Here is a 19,198-nt window from a genome sequence, read left to right as displayed (position 1 = left end):
ATTTTTAAATAAAAATATGTAATTAATTCTAATTAATGTTTGTTCTTTTATATCATTGTAAGAGTATATAAAAACATAAATTAAGAAACTTGATATAAATAAAAGTTTGCAATGATTTTATTCAAGATAACATATATTATAGTCATATCTAAATATATATATTTAGATATGACTATAATATATGTTATCTTGAATTATCTTGAATATATATATTTAGATATGACTTTACAATATATTATTTTAAATAAAATCATTGGAAGAAATAGTTTTTGATAGATGAATCTTGAAAGTTTATAAAAACATAAAATAAAAAATCTTGATATAAATAAAAGTTTGTATTGATTGTATTCAAGATAAGATATTGTAAAGTCATATCTAAATATATATATTTAGATATAATAAAATCTAAATATACATATTTAAATATGACTTTACAATATATTATCTTGAATACAATCATTACAAATTTTTATTTATATAAAGATTTTTTTATTTTATATGTTTTTTATAAACTTCCAAGATTCATGTGTCAAGAATTATTTCGAAAAAATGTTTTATATGCAATATTGCTACATGATTACAGCAACGTTGCATTTTTTCAAATATATTACATTGCAATATTGCTGCGACATTTCGTTGTAATATTACAAAAAGCGGACATCTTAATGTTGCCGCAACTTTACAGCAATGTTGCAGCAAAGTTTCGCAACCGATTTGCAATATTGCAATGTTTCAATGAAATTATTCTGCAATATATTTGCAACCTTTCTGTGCTGTATGGGCTTAATCATATTAATAAAATTTAAAAAAAAATTTTTTTTTTAAAAAGAGAAAGAGAGTTGTACAGAGAATCAAAAGACCTTTAAAATAATATATCACTTGATCCCTATTGCCATTTAAGATTTTTAAAGGGGTAGCTACCCGACGAAAGGGATGATAAAATTTCGTTGTATTTAATGTACTTAAATGGCCCCCTCGAAAACAAAATTGATGTTTTTTGGCATTTCTCGCAAAAAATAGTCAATCATGAAATAAACGACTGGAAAGTTTTAAAATGAACACCCTGTATATATATATATATATATATATATATATATATATATATATAATTGTCATCGACTTATAAAATGGACTGAGCATTGCGATAAACAGGTGAGTGACAGCTACAGAGAGAGAGGTACTACATAGGAGGCCTATGTCTGTCTTTTGTTAGGATTTCATTGGTAATTTTCATCGATATATCGAAAAATCTACCAATGAGATGCTAGCAAGAGAGACAAAATAAGCCTCCTATGTAGTATTTCTCTCTCTATAGCTGGCGCTCTCCTGTCTATCGCAATGCTCAGTCCATTTTATAAGTCGATGATAATTGTGCATATATTTTCAACGTTTTTTTCTTCTCTCTCTCTCTCTCCCTCTCTCTCCCCCTCTCTCTCTCTGCTCTTCGCATCATAATCCAAAAGCTAAATGTATTATTATAACATTATCCGACATACACTTTTCACGAATTCCATCACTTTCTATACTCTCCCACTCTCCACAGAATATTGAAATAAATAGCATAACCCTCTCGGATCTTATCGTAATAACAGCACAAATAATAAGCATAAGTAATAACAAAACAATTTTCTAATTATCTGCTCCAAATTAAGAACCTCTTTATAATATATTCCATAAACTCTGGACTTGAGCGTATAAGGAGACAAATATATTACACAGCTATTTATCCCTTAACGCGTATAGTTATCTTTCTATTGTAATAAGGTTGCACTTATAAAACAAGTATATATGAACGATGTAAAAATAAATATTGTCATATATATTCTCGCTGTTCTACCTCTTTGAAAAAAAAAGAAAAAATATATATATATAATTTAATGTTTTTATCGGCAAAAATGTCAAAAATTTTATTGAAATGATATATTGAGATTGAAATAATTGTACCGCAGAACGATGCAACGAAAAAGAAATCTAAAAAGAAATATAAATTTTTATAAAATATTCACTTGCCAAATATACTTGACAAACTATGCTGTAAGAGCTTTATATTAATTAATCAAGAAATATTCGATATGTGTGTACAGGGTGTCCCAAAAGTCCCGGAACGGTAGAATATTTCATAAACTATCCAGCAAACACCAAATAACAGTTATATAACTGTTAGTTATAATTTCCCACTCAACAATATAACTGTTACATAACAGATATGTTATGTAACTGTTATATTGTTGAGTGGGAAATTACAACACAGTTATTTTTAAGAAAAATTATGTAATTTGCAATTAACAATTCCATATTTTTTCTTAAAAACAGCTATGCTTTTTCTTTACACCAATTGATTCCTCTCATTATTTTATACATAAAAGTATTAAGGTAAGATAATCGAAAAATGAATATTTTACTAGATATTTTATTGTTTATGTAAAATTAAGAAATGATTTCAAGCCTCATAACTCGGAAAGTACTTAATGAAAACTAACTTAATTATAGTGTTTTGGAAAGCTCTCGAGATGAGCTACAAGAATGTGCAAAAGCATATAGGGTATCCCATTTAAAAAGTTGAAGGTGACCTTCACGTGACTTTCAGGTGACTCTTCAAGGTCAAACCAATGACACCATCTTATGTCCTCCTCCAAGCCATACAACTTTTGTCTGAAACATTTCTTTCTAAAGTGCATAGTTTATGAAATATTCGACCGTTCCGGGACTTTTGGGACACCCTGTATATGCTGTACGCATAATAAAAAAAAATAAGCCATGAATTTCAAGTAGAGAGAAAAAATCAAGAAGACATTATCTACAAAATCGAGTTCTACATTACAGTTGTGTTTCTCATTGTCAACTGAACTAATTAGGATATTTGAAATGACAATCTTAAAATAAAGTTTATTTTTTTCACGCTGATAAATATCTGACAGAGCCAGTAAACGCGTAAGCGAAGTGGTCTCTAAAAATGATTCGCCAAGAGCGAAGAACGTGAAACGGAAATAAAACAGGAAATGCGAGATAGAAAGAGAGAGAGAAAGAGAGAGAGGGAGAAGGGAGAAAGAAATCGGATATTTCTCTATGAACGTATTAATCCTTTATGAAAATATATATCTGAACCTTTGTAAATATTTTTAAACACTTGTATGTGCTGTATAACTTGTGTCTGTATAAGTGGCATTCTTTGTTTCAACAGACATGGGTTACGAAAAATAATAAATAAAAAATAATTATAAATAACATTTTGTCTAAATATATTCTACATTCTTTAAAAAGTTTTTCTTTTTTCAAATGAGATCTCAATTATTTTCTGTTAATACGCATTAATTATATTAATTGATTTATATTAATTGACTCATAAAAAAAGTACGTAATATATTTCCTTTTCCTAAAGGAAAATTTTTCCTATTGTTGCATTATGAAAGATGGGAGTTTATTGACTGTTGCATTAAATGTCGCATTATATAATTGTGTTACACAAAAAAATATATATCAGGTATATATAAACTGATTTAACAAGAAATACAAAATAGTTTTAACGCTTATCTCATTCGGGAATGTAAATGAATACTTTCGATAGCACCTACTGTTTTGACAGTTTGTCAATTGCAAGACGCCGATGATGCTGTGCGCTCCATCATGACGAACGAAGGTGCGACAGATCGTCTCTCCGCGAGAGCAGAAAATAAACGTGTTACGGGGGGCTCGCGGCGGGCCATTTTTGGGATCCCCACCCGCGACACGCGCGCGGTTTTCGTCCGACAGCTTTTCCATTCCCTCTCCGTTCAGATACTCGTTTCGCGCAGTTCAGATCGTTCGAGTTAGGTAAGTGCATCATTTCCGATAATGCGCTTTTTTCTGCGGTGAAAACACTTTGCTTTTTTTCTTCTCTCTTTCTCTTTGTATGCCTCTTTGCCTTTTATACGCTTTATGCTAAAATGTGTGGCAGCGATATGCGGAATAAGCTTTCATTGGTTACTGGAGAACGATTGACGATTGAAGAAGTATCGACGAGGACGGCGATTACTGTTGATCGATAAATAAATCAAGGGATAAATCAAGGATACATATATATCCGAGAGTGGCAAACTAATCGGCGCTTAAACTTTAAGGAGTTTTAATACCGGAATTTGTGCTTTAAGCGACTCGTCGATATACTTGGCAGTGCCAAAGTAAGTAGTATTTTCAGAAATGAAACCCTCTGCGCGCGCGGATAGATCAGATTGCGTTGATCATCACGATGGAAATCGGTCAAAAAGATCACGACTATAGAGCATTTGTATTTAAAACACGAGAGCCATTTGGAAGTGAAATATAATTTTTATATAGAAAAAAATCCCTCAAAATTGCAGATGATTCAATCCTAAGGTTGCACAAGACAATATTCCAAGTAAAAATATTGTATTGATATTGAAAATGTTCGAAAACTTAAATCTTGCTTTTGAATGAATCTTTGTAGCAAAAAATCTCGTCTTAAATATATAGTGTAATTTTTCTCATTTAATTTAGAAATATATATATATATACAGGGTGTCCGATTCGTGAGGGATCAAACGAAAAGTGATGATAGATTGGGTCAAACTAAGAAGAAAAGTCCTCTACCATTTTGCAAAATTCGCAATAATTATTAAGTAATAAGCAAAAATGTCCCGGCGCATGAGAAGCGGTAAACCGCTTGTAGTGTGTGATTATTAAGTGATCAAACGAAAAGTGGTGATAGATTGGGTCAAACTGAAAAGAAAAGTTCTGTACCATATTGCAAAATTCGCAATAATTATTAAGTTATAGGCAAAAATGTCTCAGCGCATGAGAAGCGATCTGTCTACCGCTTCTTATACTCTGAGACATTTTTGCCTATAACTTAATAATTATTGCGAATTTTGCAATATGGTAGAGAACTTTTCTTTTCAGTTTGACCCAATCTATCACCACTTTCGTTTGATCACTTAATAATCACACACTACAAGCGGTTTACCGCTTCTCATGCGCCAGGACATTTTTGCTTATTACTTAATAATTATTGCGAATTTTGCAAAATGGTAGAGGACTTTTCTTCTTAGTTTGACCCAATCTATCATCACTTTTCGTTTGGTCCCTCACGAATCGGACACCCTGTATATATATATATATATATATATATATATATATATTAGCAATATATTTATCAAGACTAATAATTTTTTTAAAAAATCATGATTCTTGAAATTCTTAAACTTGGCTCAATTATCTTGATAAATAATTAAAAATCTTGTCTTGATCTCGTCTTGAATTTCAAGACAAAATAAGACAAGACAATATCAGGATTAATCTCTTTGTATTTCGTGCAACCCTATTCAATATTATTTTGAATTTTGGTAACTCAAAATTAATCCGTTTTTGCGATCGATGATCCATCCACGCATTATTTTTAATACTTGATGTTGATATGATGGATAAATTCATCTGATTTTTGTTCTGATTTATATTCAAATTCACATCAGGCGACGGACGAGCTTAATTTCCTACAGGAAGCTTACGTAGACGATTCATGAAGATCCACAATATCTCGAAGACTCGGACAGCTTTGCAAGAGCTTTTGTAATTGTTGCTAAATAATAATAGCTCTGCTAACGCTTCAAGATAATTTCTTTTCGGGCTTAACAGAAAGCAATGTCGTAAGTAGAATCTGTAACTGTTAATAATGCGTATATTGATTTGTTACATTAAACATTTTGTTGACTATATATGTTACATTTTTTAAAAACATGATTATCTGTAGTTTACGTATCAATAGTGTATGTAATAGAGAACGTACATGCGAATATTTATTTTTTATTTTTTATTCTTCTCTATAATAAAGGAAATAAGTATGATGATACTGACATTAAATAATAATCATTGGCTTTTACAGGCTATTAATATTTCGGAATATCTAAAAATATTACATTTTAAATAATATATGTCGATCAATTTTATCAATATTTTGATCAATTTTTATCAATAATTAAAAAATTTTTGGAATAAATCGTTAAAAATAACTTGTGATCTTGCGATCTTTTTCTCTCGTTTTTGCTTACTACATTTTCGTTACTTTTCATAACACGTAGATATATAGCAGGAGATAACTTTATATAAAATCAAGCTTTATATGAAAATCAATATAAAATATTATATTGTCATACACAGCTATTTTTTAATGGTATTTCTGCTTTAACGTCTTTTATGCACAGATTGATTGTTTTAAATCTTCCCTGTCTAACTCCAATTACTTTACATCGCACGTATAAAATTACAAGTAATATTAAAAACGAATTTGCATCATAATATCTATTTAACAAATTGTACAAATTATTTTTCGCGGTTACGTGGCATTCTCCTATCTTAATGCGATTAATTTTCTTACAATGTCACAAAAATGTACGCATTTTTTCTGTAAAGATGTTATGCCGTCGCAAAATGAGTTTAATTCACTTAAAAAAATGTCTTGCTAATGTAAATAGATTTCTAAGTAAAGAAATTTTCTTATAACAAAAATTTAGCGTTATTTTTTTGCATCTGCTAGAATTGCAATATGTAAAATTTATAATAGCAAATTCTAGCAATACCTTCTGGAAAATTTAAATCTCATCGCCAAATATTAATTACTACATTGGATATTTTGAGTTTTGATATTACAGTTAGAACGATCTTTGTGAAATTTTTTTGTGTACCACAGTCAAACTTTATAATAAATATACCTTAAAATGGAAAGACTTTCTTCCTAAATTTCACTAATTGTTCAGATATAAATTTTGTTTCTATCATTTAGATCGATTAAAAGTGCAAAGTATATATAATATTACAGTATTTGCTAATCATTTATCTATCTCAATTAATGTTTCGCATCTAGAAATTTGTTACTATAGTTGCAAAACTATTTTTTTGAGTGTTCGCGACCCGTAAAATCCGCACGAGGAGGCCACGATCACGGAGGGCTCACCAAAATTTTGTGAAATGCTATTAATACTCGTCGGTTAGATCGAATGTCGGTCGGCGATGGCGGCCAAGTAAAGCCCGTTCTTCTGGGTTATACTCGTTACGTTTTGGCCTCTTCTTGCGCCGTCACGGCGTCAGAACTCCGCCGTCGTCGTTATAGCACATATTTATAGAATCGGGCTGTAGATGCTATTTCCGTAGACGCCTTGATACGTGCTCCTCTTCGTGCTTATGCGTTGCGATCAGCCGCCGGAATTATGGGCCTTGCAGAATTCGATGATGCAGGATTCATGATGAGTGCGCATATGTTCAGAAATGCAGCCTCCAATTCAAACTTGAGATTCAAATTCAAAGACATGCGAAAGTATGAATCATCGTTCATGATGATCGATATGGAATTTGATAGGAATGTTTCATTTTCAGGAAACTCGATAATTCCGTTGAGACAGTCCTCAAAGCAAAGCCGCCACCATGGATGTCATCAAGAAGAAGATGCAAGCGATGAAGATTGAGAAGGATAATGCTATGGATAAGGCTGACACCTGCGAAGGGCAGGCAAAGGAAGCGAATCTGCGCGCGGATAAAGTTCTCGAGGAGGTTGCGGACCTTACGAAAAAATTAACTCAGGTCGAAGGTGATCTGCAGGCCAACAAGCAAGCTCTTGAGCAAGCCAATAGGGATCTCGAAGATCGCGAGAAATCTCTTACCAACGTAAGTTTTTTTTTTCGGATCCATATACAGGGTGTCCCATTTTAATGTCCCACCCCAAATAACTTTCTTATTTTTAATTTTAGAAAAAGATGTTTCAGACAAAAGTTGTATTGTTTCAAGGGGGACATAAGGTGGTGTCATTAGTTTGACCTTGATAGTTGTTTTAAGGTCACGTAAAGGTCACCTTCAATTTTTTAAATGAAATCCCTTACTTTCTATTGCATATTCTTGTAGCTTATCTCGAGAGCTTTCCAAAACACTATAATTAAGTACCTTTTCGTTAAGTACTTTTTGAGTTATGAGGCTTGAAATAATTTCTTAATTTTACATAAACCGTAAAATATCTTGTAAAATATTCATTTTTCGATTATCTTACCTTAATACTTTTATGTACAAAATAATGAGAGGAATCAATTGGTGTAAAGAAAACACATAGTTGTTTTTAAGAAAAAATATGTAATTTGCAATTAACAATTCCTTATTTTGTACATAAAAGTATTAAGGTAAGATAATCGAAAAATGAATATTTTACAAGATATTTTACGGTTTATGTAAAATTAAGAAATTATTTCAAGCCTCATAACTCAAAAAGTACTTAACGAAAAGGTACTTAATTATAGTGTTTTGGAAAGCTCTCGAGATAAGCTACAAGAATATGCAATAGAAAGTAAGGGGTTTCATTTAAAAAATTGAAGGTGACCTTTACGTGACCTTGAAGCAACTATTCAAGGTCAAACTAATGACACCTTATGTCCCCCTTGAAACCATACAACTTTTGTCTGAAACATCTTTTTCTAAAATTAAAAATAAGAAAGTTATTTGGGGTGGGACATTAAAATGGGACACCCTGCATAAAGTGTTCTGAGAAGAAACCAATAAACTTCTAGGAATGTCTTCTAGAGTTTCATTAAGCAAAAAAAGTTAACTTCTTGATAAATCAGGAAATCGAGTTATAATACGGATCAGGATACAGTTGACAACAGTTAAATTTTCCATACCTCGATAATCGAATCGAATTAACCTGTATGAACTTTTTTGTTTATTTATGAATTTTAAAATATATTCTAGAAGTTTGTTGGTTTCTTCGCGGAACATTGTATTATACTTTCAAATTTTCTTTTATCACGTTATTTTGATATTAAATATTCATATTGACCACTATGAACAATTAAAATCTAGAGAGATCGATAATAATAATAATAAAATGTTTATCAATGAAAATTCTAATTTTTATACATTTAATTTTTTTAGGCTGAGTCTGAAGTAGCCGCCCTTAATCGCAAAGTCCAGCTCATTGAAGAGGACCTTGAGCGCTCGGAGGAACGATTAAACACTGCAACCGCTAAACTGACTGAAGCTTCGCAGGCCGCCGATGAATCCAGCCGGTAATTATATGTTTAATCAAGCTGCTCGCATTCCTACAGATTATGAGATATGTAACAATATAATTGCAGTATGTGCAAAGTATTGGAAAATCGTGCGCAACAGGACGAGGAGAGGATGGATCAATTGACGAACCAACTGAAAGAAGCTCGCCTGCTCGCGGAAGACGCTGATGGAAAATCTGACGAAGTATCGCGCAAGCTGGCCTTCGTTGAAGACGAACTCGAAGTTGCGGAGGATCGCGTGAAATCTGGTGAAGCGTAAGATCATTGTGCTAATATATGTTTAATGTGAGGATAAAAAGTAGGCTGCAATCACACAATTTTTATTTTCACTCTCGTAGCAAGATCATGGAACTGGAAGAGGAATTAAAGGTCGTCGGTAACAGTTTGAAATCTTTGGAAGTATCTGAAGAAAAGGTACAGTGCGATTGTTAATGTAGCAATAGCGTATTTCTTATACGACTATTTCGCTGGAAAACAAGTGTTCCCATAATTCCTTTTACAATGAAAATATATAAATAAATTTGAAAATTTTGAAAAATGATCTATGCTAATTTTTTCTGTAAATATTTCCAGGCCAATCAACGAGTCGAGGAATTCAAGCGCCAATTGAAGACCTTGACGGTCAAATTGAAGGAGGCTGAAGCCCGCGCCGAATTTGCCGAGAAGACCGTCAAGAAGCTCCAGAAGGAGGTCGATAGGCTCGAAGGTGAATTCGTTTTGCTAAAAATATCTCTTGTTTTTCTCTTTCTTACATAAAAATGATGAAACTAAAATCATTTTGTTTCCCCTCTCAGATGAATTGGGTCTAAACAAGGACAGATACAAGTCGCTGGCCGACGAAATGGACTCGACATTCGCCGAATTGGCAGGATATTAGATTATTTTACTATCTCGCCATTATGCTTCGCGTGTCTAATAATTGTTTCAAACCTTCTGATCGAAAAATCGATATTCTATATTTGCGCAAACAATGTTACAGTTCGTTACATCACCATTCGACGAAAAAAAAGAGACATAACTAAAGGATATGCCGTGAATATCATTTATCATTCGCACTCGCTATCCTTGTAATTAATGTTATTATTATGATGGAGCTCTATCGATGTGAGCGGATCGTAATTTTATTCTGTTACATTATTGTGTACGAAAGATTAAGAGAAATTCAATAAACAATAACATAAAATCGATAAACCGATATAAAAGCGCATTTCTGCGCAAAGCAATTAATATTTTCATACATTATTTTCCTGTTATTTCACACATAGTGATATGCAAATTAAATATAATTAAAATAGCATCTAAAACATGCTAAGGTTTATAAAGTTTTCAATATTACACACGAAAGATATAAAAAAAAAGCCTTTCAAATACAATTATTTTCTCTCATGACGTTTATTTTAATTATTTAATAAATGTACATACAGAACGTATATCGTGTTTCGATGGCATATAAATCCAATAATTTCGCGCGTCTCTTGTACTATAACTTCCAAAGTCATCGACCATATTTTATTTTGCACGCTATCATCTATTTTGTATATTATGTACATATAAATGAGAATCACATGAGTACAATTTTTGTGCAATCTATGAGCTTTATACAACATTGATCTAGAAATTCTTACAAAAACGCATAACAATGATTTTAATGACTATACATATGCAATTAAATATTATGCCATAACGATTAGATCGAGTAAACTCGGACACAGTATTGTTATTATTATTATTATTATTATTAATATACATTATGCATCACTGTTTGAACGTAATTATCAAAACAATGAACATATACTCATTCAGAGCTAAATACGATGCGGTCAAATGATACTCAGTTCATTTTACGACATATAAAGAGCGCGAGATCTTCATATAATAACACAGATATTTTCTAAATGAGAGAAAGAGAGAGAGAGAGAGAAAAAAATAAAAAATTTTAGATTATAGACGATTGTATCTTTAACGCGTTAACAATGCCACAAGAATACAAAGGTGATAGGAATCTACGATTATGAAAAAGGAAGAGATTGTGTAATCATGCACAAAGCGAACTGAATATCATATTACTATGATAAGAATGCGCATAAAATATATGTGCGCGCATATATTTGCAAATTTCATAAATAAATACATGTTTATACAAATGTTACGCGCTGTAACATTTCCATAGATTTCCTCGATACATACTGACATTGATGAAAAAATTTCATTCGCAAAATTATGACAAAAAATTCGTCTATCGCATCTGAAAAAGACGTCTAAAAACTATATCTAAGTCTTATTATTTTACCTATCTTTTATAACCGATTGTAAAAAATATCTCGTTATCATTTGATTACATCAAGAAAGCGCTTTGATGCATTGCCGTAGAGAATATACACGATTAATACATTCATCAAGATACTTAGAAGACTATTTTTTTAACGCCAATTATGTAAAGATTAAAAAAAGTGTTTAAAAAAGGAAGAACAAATCAGATCAAATACAACAGTCATTGATTAATCTGTGATGTTTTGCAATATAATCTGTAGTAATAAATATGTGCGCTTTCTAAGTTAATTTATACATAGCAGGCAATATGGCAAAGCCACATCCATAGCAATTTATGACTCGTACACGCATACTCTTTCTAATATCTCTCAAGTGATGATAATATAGTTTTCAAATAATTTTTAGAATACTGGTGGAAATGCGTCTTTTTGCATAAAAGTATTTGAAAAATGAGCTACTGATATTTTCTGATAAAGTCCTCATCAAGTTTATCAAGTCTTTTATATATTTATTATATATTTATTTTATTTAGGTCTTTTACATATTTATCATCAAACAAAAGGTACACAGATATATAATGTGATAATAATAGAAATATTTCAATAGATATTTATACAAACGTTCGTGTAAACGGAAAAAAATGAGAAAATAAAACATAAAAAAAATCTTCAAAGATGCCACATCACTTGAAAGGATTATTCACTTCATTTATCTGCACTTAATGACAATGTATGCCGAGAACGGTATAACATTGAATATTCATCAACCGATAGGCATGCGTAAACAGATTTGATTCTTCGATCGATAACGACACGCTTCTTGAAATATGAACCGCATGATATTTCTTTCACGCGCTCCATTTAACTATCATTCTTACGAATAATACACCGCAAAAATTACACACACATAAATCATCATAACTTATATGTATAATATACACTCTTTATTATATAATTATTTTTTTAACATTATCAAAACATTAGACTATTTGATGTATCAATTGCACATAACATCATGACTGGTCTATACAAATGACTAATATTATACAGGATTACATCGTTGTACTACACGCATTTCCAATGCTGCAAAAATCAGATAGATTGCGCATTAGAAAAAAGCGAAAAGTCATTAGAGAGAAGAAAGCCAGTCTTATTACGTACGCCAATCTTATCTAAAGCACAAAATTCATTTTAAGTCTAAGAGAGAACTAATAATGAAAGAGAAAATGATGTAGCGTACATTAATGATATACATACAATGCCTGTATTTGCTATATTTATTAATTTTGAGTACAGAACTTGTAATCAAACAGATTACACAGATGAGCTATCAATAGTATAAAGAGTTAGATTGATTTAGCAGCAATACGCCTTTTCAATATGATGTATCCTTTTTACATATATATGTATAATAGTACAATTCTCTTGGAGTAGAGAAAATATTATATATGTTAAGATAAAAAGAATTTCTCTTAAGTTGTAGCATTTTATAAGATATCGCAGCATCACACAAGTTATCATATAACTCTTTTACACAAGTCCTTATATGTTATATAATACATATATAATACGTCCTATATATTACAAGGAAATATTATCATAAATCCTCACTGTGTCTCTGTATTTAACATAAAAATTAATTTCTATAAAATGTGTATGTGTATATATATATATATATATATATATATATATATATATATATATATATTAGGGCTGCTAATTTACTTTGAAGGCTTCAATAATCGAACTTTGATGCTTGGATATTAAAATCTTCAAAGATTGAAATTTCGAAAATTATATTATTGCACGATACATTTATAAAATAATATAACAAAATCTGAATAAAATGATGCAATTGTTGTTAAGTTGAAAAATATATCCAAAAATTTTGATTTCTAATAATTTTTTAATAATTTTTCTTTTAAATAATTCTTTGTGTAAATATATTAATTAATTCACTTTTATTTACAATATTTTCAGCATATATTTTTTTACATGAATTTGCCGATATTTTTCGAAGCTTTGAAAATTCTCGAAGTTAACTTCGACTTTCGAAGCTTCGAATCTTTGAAAAGTTGTCAAAACAGCCCTAATACACACACATACACACACACACACCCACACACAAATATGAATAAATATATAGTCTCAATATAAATAAGTAAACCTATAGTAAGGCGGTTACTTATAGAAAAAAGGAAAACATGTACGTCTATGTTACAAAGACATGATGCGATTACGCGCACGTTTATATGCTTATAAACAATTTGTCCTATCACTAAATCAATGTAACAATGATACAAATACTATGTAAAATCAACTGTCGTCCACATAGCATATATAATAAATGCATTTTAAAGACACTTTTAAAAGCATTCCAGAAGAACATTACAAATACTCCACTAAATAGGAAAATTTTCATTTCCGTTTTTTTATACATGCTTGCTATGTAAATAAGGGGTGTTATTTTATAAAAATTTGGACATCCCTCTCAATAATTATAATTAACATTAAGAGGATGTTACTATCTTTGATGAATAGATTAAAAAATCAAATTAATTGTTTTAATAGTTTTAATGTTAAGTAAAAAAGTCTGTACTTTCAGATATACATCATATATATTATGTTATGTGCATCAAATTATATTGCAGCTTAAGTGTTTCGATGGCAAAATTTCTGTCAATCGAGCACTCTTTCAATAGCAATTTCCTTAGAAGATTATAAAAAAAAATATATATATATTTTATCATCTTTATTACAATGAAAGTTTCCTTAGTTGCATGTATATTAACATAATGATATAATTTTAATTTATATAAGTTAATGCATTAATAAATTGAGGAATGTATTTGAAAATTCTTCTGGGATCTTATACATTACTACTTTTGTCACTAAAAATTTTGTTGTAAAATCATGTGACTTAATGTGTGATCTTACAAGAATGTATGTATAAGTTAATGTGTCATACCTCATACTGCAACTGGTCACGATGCAGAAAAAAATTCTTGAAGACGCTGTACAGTTCTACGATCCAATGCACATAAATCAAAATCAAATGTTTTCTTAGTAATTTCATATTGACCAGTCTCTGCAATTACTTGCACAACTCTTTGTAACTCTTCGTTATCTTGCAATGTCATTATTTTTTGTTGCAAATCCTTCAATTGCGATACATAATCCTCTGAAAACACTGGTGGTTCACTGATTTCTGCATCAGTGCTGTTTGTGGAATCTGGGGCCACCTGTTCAGCATCGATTTCCATATCCTTGTCATTTGTCACTTGATCGACCGAATTAACACGATCATCTTTCTCTTTTTTAAATTCCTTTTTTGTCTCCTTTTCTGAATGATGGACGGAGTCAACATCCATCGCGACTGGAGATTGACTCGATGAAACTGGCTCCAACGGCGGAGATGTCGAATGACCCCTGCCTTTCTCACGTTTTGCTGGAATCTCATCATCTTCTTTACTTCTCTTCCTTTTTCGATTCTCTCTTTCCTCGCTTCTGCTTCCTTTGGATTTATCCTTTCTACTACGATCACTCTTTTCCTTTTTTATATCTATCGATATATCTGGAGACAGTGGCTTTGCTGTTTCTGTAGGCGTAGATATTATTGCATGTTCTGTTTCCTTCTTGATACTAAGTACCGGTTTACTTTCGAGTAATGAATCATCATCTACGGAAGGTGCCGAATCGCTGCTGTCTCTTTCTGGAACTTCAGTTAAAAGAGACGAGTTCCCGACCGATGCAGAAGATGTATTGTTTTGTTTCTCGCTTCCATCTTTGCTTTTTTCACGTTTATCTTTCTTTTCCCTATCTTTGCTATCTCTTTTATCCTTTTTATCTCTCTTCTTGTGCTTGTGCTTTTGTCTATCCTTATCACTTTTGCCATCCCTTGTTTTCTCAGATTTTTCACTTTTTTCTGATTTTTCTTTTATCGCTTTATCATCTTTCACTCTATCATTTTCTTTCGTAGATTTTGGAGATTTTCTGCCATCTCTTGACGACTTGTATTCTTGAGATTTCTCTTTCTCTGTTTTTTCTGTCTTATCTGTTTTTTCAGATTTTTTTTCAGTCGTTTTCATAACATCTTTAACTTTTTCTGCTTCTTTATATTTGTCTTTTTTATCCCTGTCCTTATCATCTTTGTGTTTTTTCTTATCTTTTTTTTTCTCAGATTTAGACGAATCTATGTCGCTTCTAGAATTAGTTTTTGCTTTGTCTTTCTCTTTATCCGGTAAAATTTTCTTTACATCTCTTTCTTTAGACTTAGGCGATACAGATCTCTTTGTAGATGATGGAAGAGGACTCAGTGGTTTTTTTGTAACAACAGGTGATGTTGATTTCTTGTTTCCAGGACTTGAATGACTTTTACTTCCCGGACTAGGAGGTCTCTTAGATTTTTCTTTATTTTTGAGCCGATCTTTAGAACTGTCTCTACCTTTTTTATCCTTTTTCTCATCTACTTTATCTTTTTTATCTTTATGAGGACTTTCCTTTTTAATTGTTTTATCCAATTTGTCAGATTTTTCACTAATAGCTAAAGGTTTAGGAACTGAATTTTTATCAGATTGACTTGTTTTTTTGCTGTCTGGTGATATTTTTATAGGCGCTGTCTTTATAGGAGGGCCAAATAAGTCTTGAAACGAGTTTGAAGTTTTAGACTCAGCAATACGATGTTTCTTGCTTTCACTGCCATTTAATTTTGCTTTGCCAACCATTGTGGGTGTTTTAGTATCACTCTTTTCTACTGAACTGTCTTTAATAGGTAACCTTTCTATAATCTGAAATTATAAAATATAATTAAGAAAATAATCATTAATTGATCAACTATTTATAAATTATGTTATATATGCACTTGCTATAAATTTGCAGTATAACTTTTCATTTAACAAATTTTCATTTATAGATAATATATAATATATTGTATGATATAATATATAACATGATAGTATCATATGATAATATATAATATATATAATACTAGGTTTATATATAAAATATATATAATTAAACTTTAATTATATAAATATAACTCTGAAGTTTTTATATCAATGTTTGTTTAGTTATATCAATATTATACTTACACCTCCACCTTTCAATAATTTTTTCTTAAACTCATCAGAAGGATTAAGAATTACTTCTGAGTGAAGCATGGCATTATTATAAGGTGGACCAGCTGGCTGCAGAACAAGATCATACTGTATGTAAACCTTCTTGGGCTCATCCTTATTTTTCAGATAAACTTCAATAGGTATTATAAAACCTGCATAGCCAGATTCCTTTACCACAAATGGTGGTTCTTTCAATACCCTTTTGGGATTTCGAAATGTATTGTGTAAAATAAACACCACTGAAAATATAAAAGAAATTATTATTGCAGAGGAAGACTGTTAAAGCAAACTATCTATTGATGAAAAAAAGTAGAAAAAAAAGGAAAGAAAAGGAAAAAAGTCACACCTTTCTCAATGTAATGATGTATATCCGCATTATCCACCCCTCGCACAAAAACTTCCCAATCATGTGTATACCCTTCAGGAGTGGAATGCACACGTAACACTGATGTGTGTCCACATTCCAATGTAATGCGAATTTTCTCTCCCATCCTCTCTCACAAAGAAATCTCAATTGCCGCTTCGCGAAGAGAATCTACCGAGGGTCGACCGATTTCACGGTCGCAGAGTTACATTATATCTTCAATCGTTACAGCCGAGAAACATCGCACAGTCCAACGCGACGCGGACAGGAACAATGACAGCGCTAATTTTCTAATTTTCGGGACGATACGCGAAATTGGAACGCATATCACTCGCTCGCGCTTGTTCTGTATGAAAATGTTGACCGTCTCGTAGAAAAACAGGCGTCCTGTCTCGCGCGAAATTCACCGCGAATGCATCATGCTCCGCGTGAATTTCTATTCTTTTCACTCTGGTGCTCGAACTGCGATTATCAACAGGTAAACTGTATGTGTACACCGACGAGAGTCATCGGCATCGTCGAATGATCCTGATTCTTCCGTATGATTCTTTCGTGTGGTATGATGAACCTTGTATGTGCATCCCTCGCAACTCGCAATTCGTGAGAATACGTGAGGGAAATTCAAACCGCCACCTATCGATGCACGATTGATTCACGCATAATGGAGTATCCAATAGGAGGGTTTGTTTCCTACAGGTGAAACGGTCTAGTTACCACCAAAGCGTTAAGGGTCTGGGCAGCGATCATGTAACTTTTCCCCTAGGGCGGAAAGGCGAAAAGTGAAAAGTTTCACGTGAACTCATGATCATGTAACTCGACAAAACGTGGAAATGTGAAACTTTTCACGTGAACTTTTTCGCCATCAAATTTGCTAGCGGAAAAGTGAAAATCTAGTAACTTTGTAATATATATCTATTGTGTTACTACTGTGAGATACAAGAAACGGTTATATTTCTAAAGGTATAGTGTTTACAAATAAATCATCAATAAATCATTTTCGCGGTTTACAAATCTAGTAATATTAGTAATTAGATAAAAGACATATCTGTTCCGATTTTAAATAACCGGGTTCCCCATGTACCGGAAAAAGCGGAAATAAGTAAGAGTAAAGAATTATTTTTTATGAATTATAGTTAACCAAAATAATTAATTTTGTAAAAAAATATCTTTTTATAATAAATGGAAAATTCCAATGGAATATAATTTACGAAAAAACAAAGCTAATTCAGAATTATTGTAAATTTTAGGTTAGAATTCTTTCCGTTTTTGCGTAAAATATATTCCATGAGGAACCCAATCATATAAAAGCGGAATGGAATAAAGAACTTTATAATAATATAAATTTAACAAGAGAAATATATTATTTTAGTGTAATTTTGTTATGTTTTTATATTTTGTGAAAATATAAAATTAAACTAAACTATTTATGAAACAATGATAAAATTACATTTTATATTGTAACAAATATTTTATTCAGAATAATATATTTTCACCTAATTTAATGTTAAGTGTAATAAATTGTTACAAAATTTAATATATATATTTGAAAATAAAACACACACACACACATATTTTATATTATAATAAAAAAATTTACCGATGACATTATTATTTTATATAAAAATAAATTTATAAATTTTATTTATGAATAAGAAAGACTAGATATGCTAGGTATGTACACGCACCGGCAGGAATGGTGTCCCGGTATGCTTGTGTGACGCTCACTGACGTCACACTCACACAAGCGAAGCGCGCATGTACGCGGGCCGAGCAGCGAGAGAGAAAGTGGGGGTAGAGTAGTGGGGGGCATTCCGATGTTGCGTCCTTCGCGCACGGCACAAGAGCGAGAGAGAAAGCACTATTAGACGTGATACCGAGTTAGAGGTGTCCGATAGCCGTCTCTCTCGCTCGACGCTCGAACGAGAGAGTGCGAGCGAGACAGCTATATACCGCGCGGGACACCGCGCTATTTCTACGTGTCCCTTGCGCTCTAGTATCGATATGCGTACTTTTCTTTTCTTTCTAAGCACTAAAGGTCGACATTCATTCTATTAAATTAAATAATAATTAAATTATATAAAAAGATAAAATTTAATGAAGTAATAAATTCTTGGCTACGTGCGCGCTTCGCGTGTGTGCGTATGACGTCGGCCGTCCACACATACATACCGGGACACCATTCCTGGTGCGTGTACATGCATACGAGAACGCTAGGTATGATGTCTTTTGGAGAAAATGGAATCGAAATTTTCATTTATCTTGATACATTATTGATATTAATCGTAGACCTTATAAGTATAGACTGGCAATTGCCTATAGTTTCTGTAGAGAAGCGGTGTCCGGAGGAGGTTAGAAAGAGAAACATACTTTTTGGTACTTCTCTTTCTACAAGTGTCCGGACACAGTCTG

At 31.7% G+C, this 19,198-nt stretch overlaps 3 protein-coding genes across 3 annotated transcripts in view; 1 reads left to right on the top strand and 2 right to left on the bottom strand.

The window, feature by feature from the left end:
• LOC145966692 (cytochrome P450 9e2-like) overlaps positions 1-3,822 on the bottom strand; it is a 58,943-nt gene extending 55,121 nt beyond the window's left edge. Inside the window, exon 1 of the transcript XR_014437130.1 lies at positions 3,573-3,822. The gene's annotated coding sequence lies outside the window, so the exon portion shown is untranslated. The remainder of the gene's footprint in view (positions 1-3,572) is intronic.
• Tm2 (tropomyosin 2) lies at positions 3,656-10,064 on the top strand. The gene is made up of 7 exons (XM_083090983.1): positions 3,656-3,810; positions 7,363-7,650; positions 8,902-9,035; positions 9,105-9,293; positions 9,377-9,452; positions 9,612-9,744; positions 9,833-10,064. The coding sequence occupies exons 2-7, from the start codon at positions 7,411-7,413 to the stop codon at positions 9,913-9,915; spliced, it is 855 nt and encodes a 284-aa protein (XP_082947109.1). The 5' UTR covers positions 3,656-3,810; positions 7,363-7,410; the 3' UTR covers positions 9,916-10,064.
• On the bottom strand, positions 9,892-17,418 carry Ear (ENL/AF9-related super elongation complex transcription factor). The gene is made up of 3 exons (XM_083090976.1): positions 16,772-17,418; positions 16,399-16,664; positions 9,892-16,095 (listed from the first exon to the last, which is right to left on the bottom strand). The coding sequence occupies exons 1-3, from the start codon at positions 16,914-16,916 to the stop codon at positions 14,293-14,295; spliced, it is 2,214 nt and encodes a 737-aa protein (XP_082947102.1). The 5' UTR covers positions 16,917-17,418; the 3' UTR covers positions 9,892-14,292.
• Positions 17,419-19,198: the final 1,780 nt, after the last annotated feature.

This window comes from Camponotus vicinus, unplaced genomic scaffold (assembly GCF_025532165.1).
Source record: "Camponotus vicinus isolate PSW18456_S1 unplaced genomic scaffold, iyCamVici1.0 SCAF_2, whole genome shotgun sequence".
NCBI classification, from domain to species: Eukaryota; Metazoa; Arthropoda; class Insecta; order Hymenoptera; family Formicidae; genus Camponotus; species Camponotus vicinus.
This window is presented reverse-complemented; position numbering and strand designations above follow the sequence as displayed.

Bases quoted from the DNA above. Each gene is read 5' to 3' on its own strand.
- Tm2 (XM_083090983.1), top strand. From the start codon at position 7,411: ATGGATGTCATCAAGAAGAAGATGCAAGCGATGAAGATTGAGAAGGAT. The intron at 7,651-8,901 runs GTAAGTTTTTTT...TAATTTTTTTAG, and splicing joins GCGAGAAATCTCTTACCAAC to GCTGAGTCTGAAGTAGCCGC. The intron at 9,036-9,104 runs GTAATTATATGT...ATATAATTGCAG, and splicing joins GCCGCCGATGAATCCAGCCG to TATGTGCAAAGTATTGGAAA.
- Ear (XM_083090976.1), bottom strand. From the start codon at position 16,916: ATGGGAGAGAAAATTCGCATTACATTGGAATGTGGACACACATCAGTG. The intron at 16,665-16,771 runs GTGTGACTTTTT...TTATATTTTCAG, and splicing joins ACATCATTACATTGAGAAAG to TGGTGTTTATTTTACACAAT. The intron at 16,096-16,398 runs GTAAGTATAATA...TTATAATTTCAG, and splicing joins AATTATTGAAAGGTGGAGGT to ATTATAGAAAGGTTACCTAT.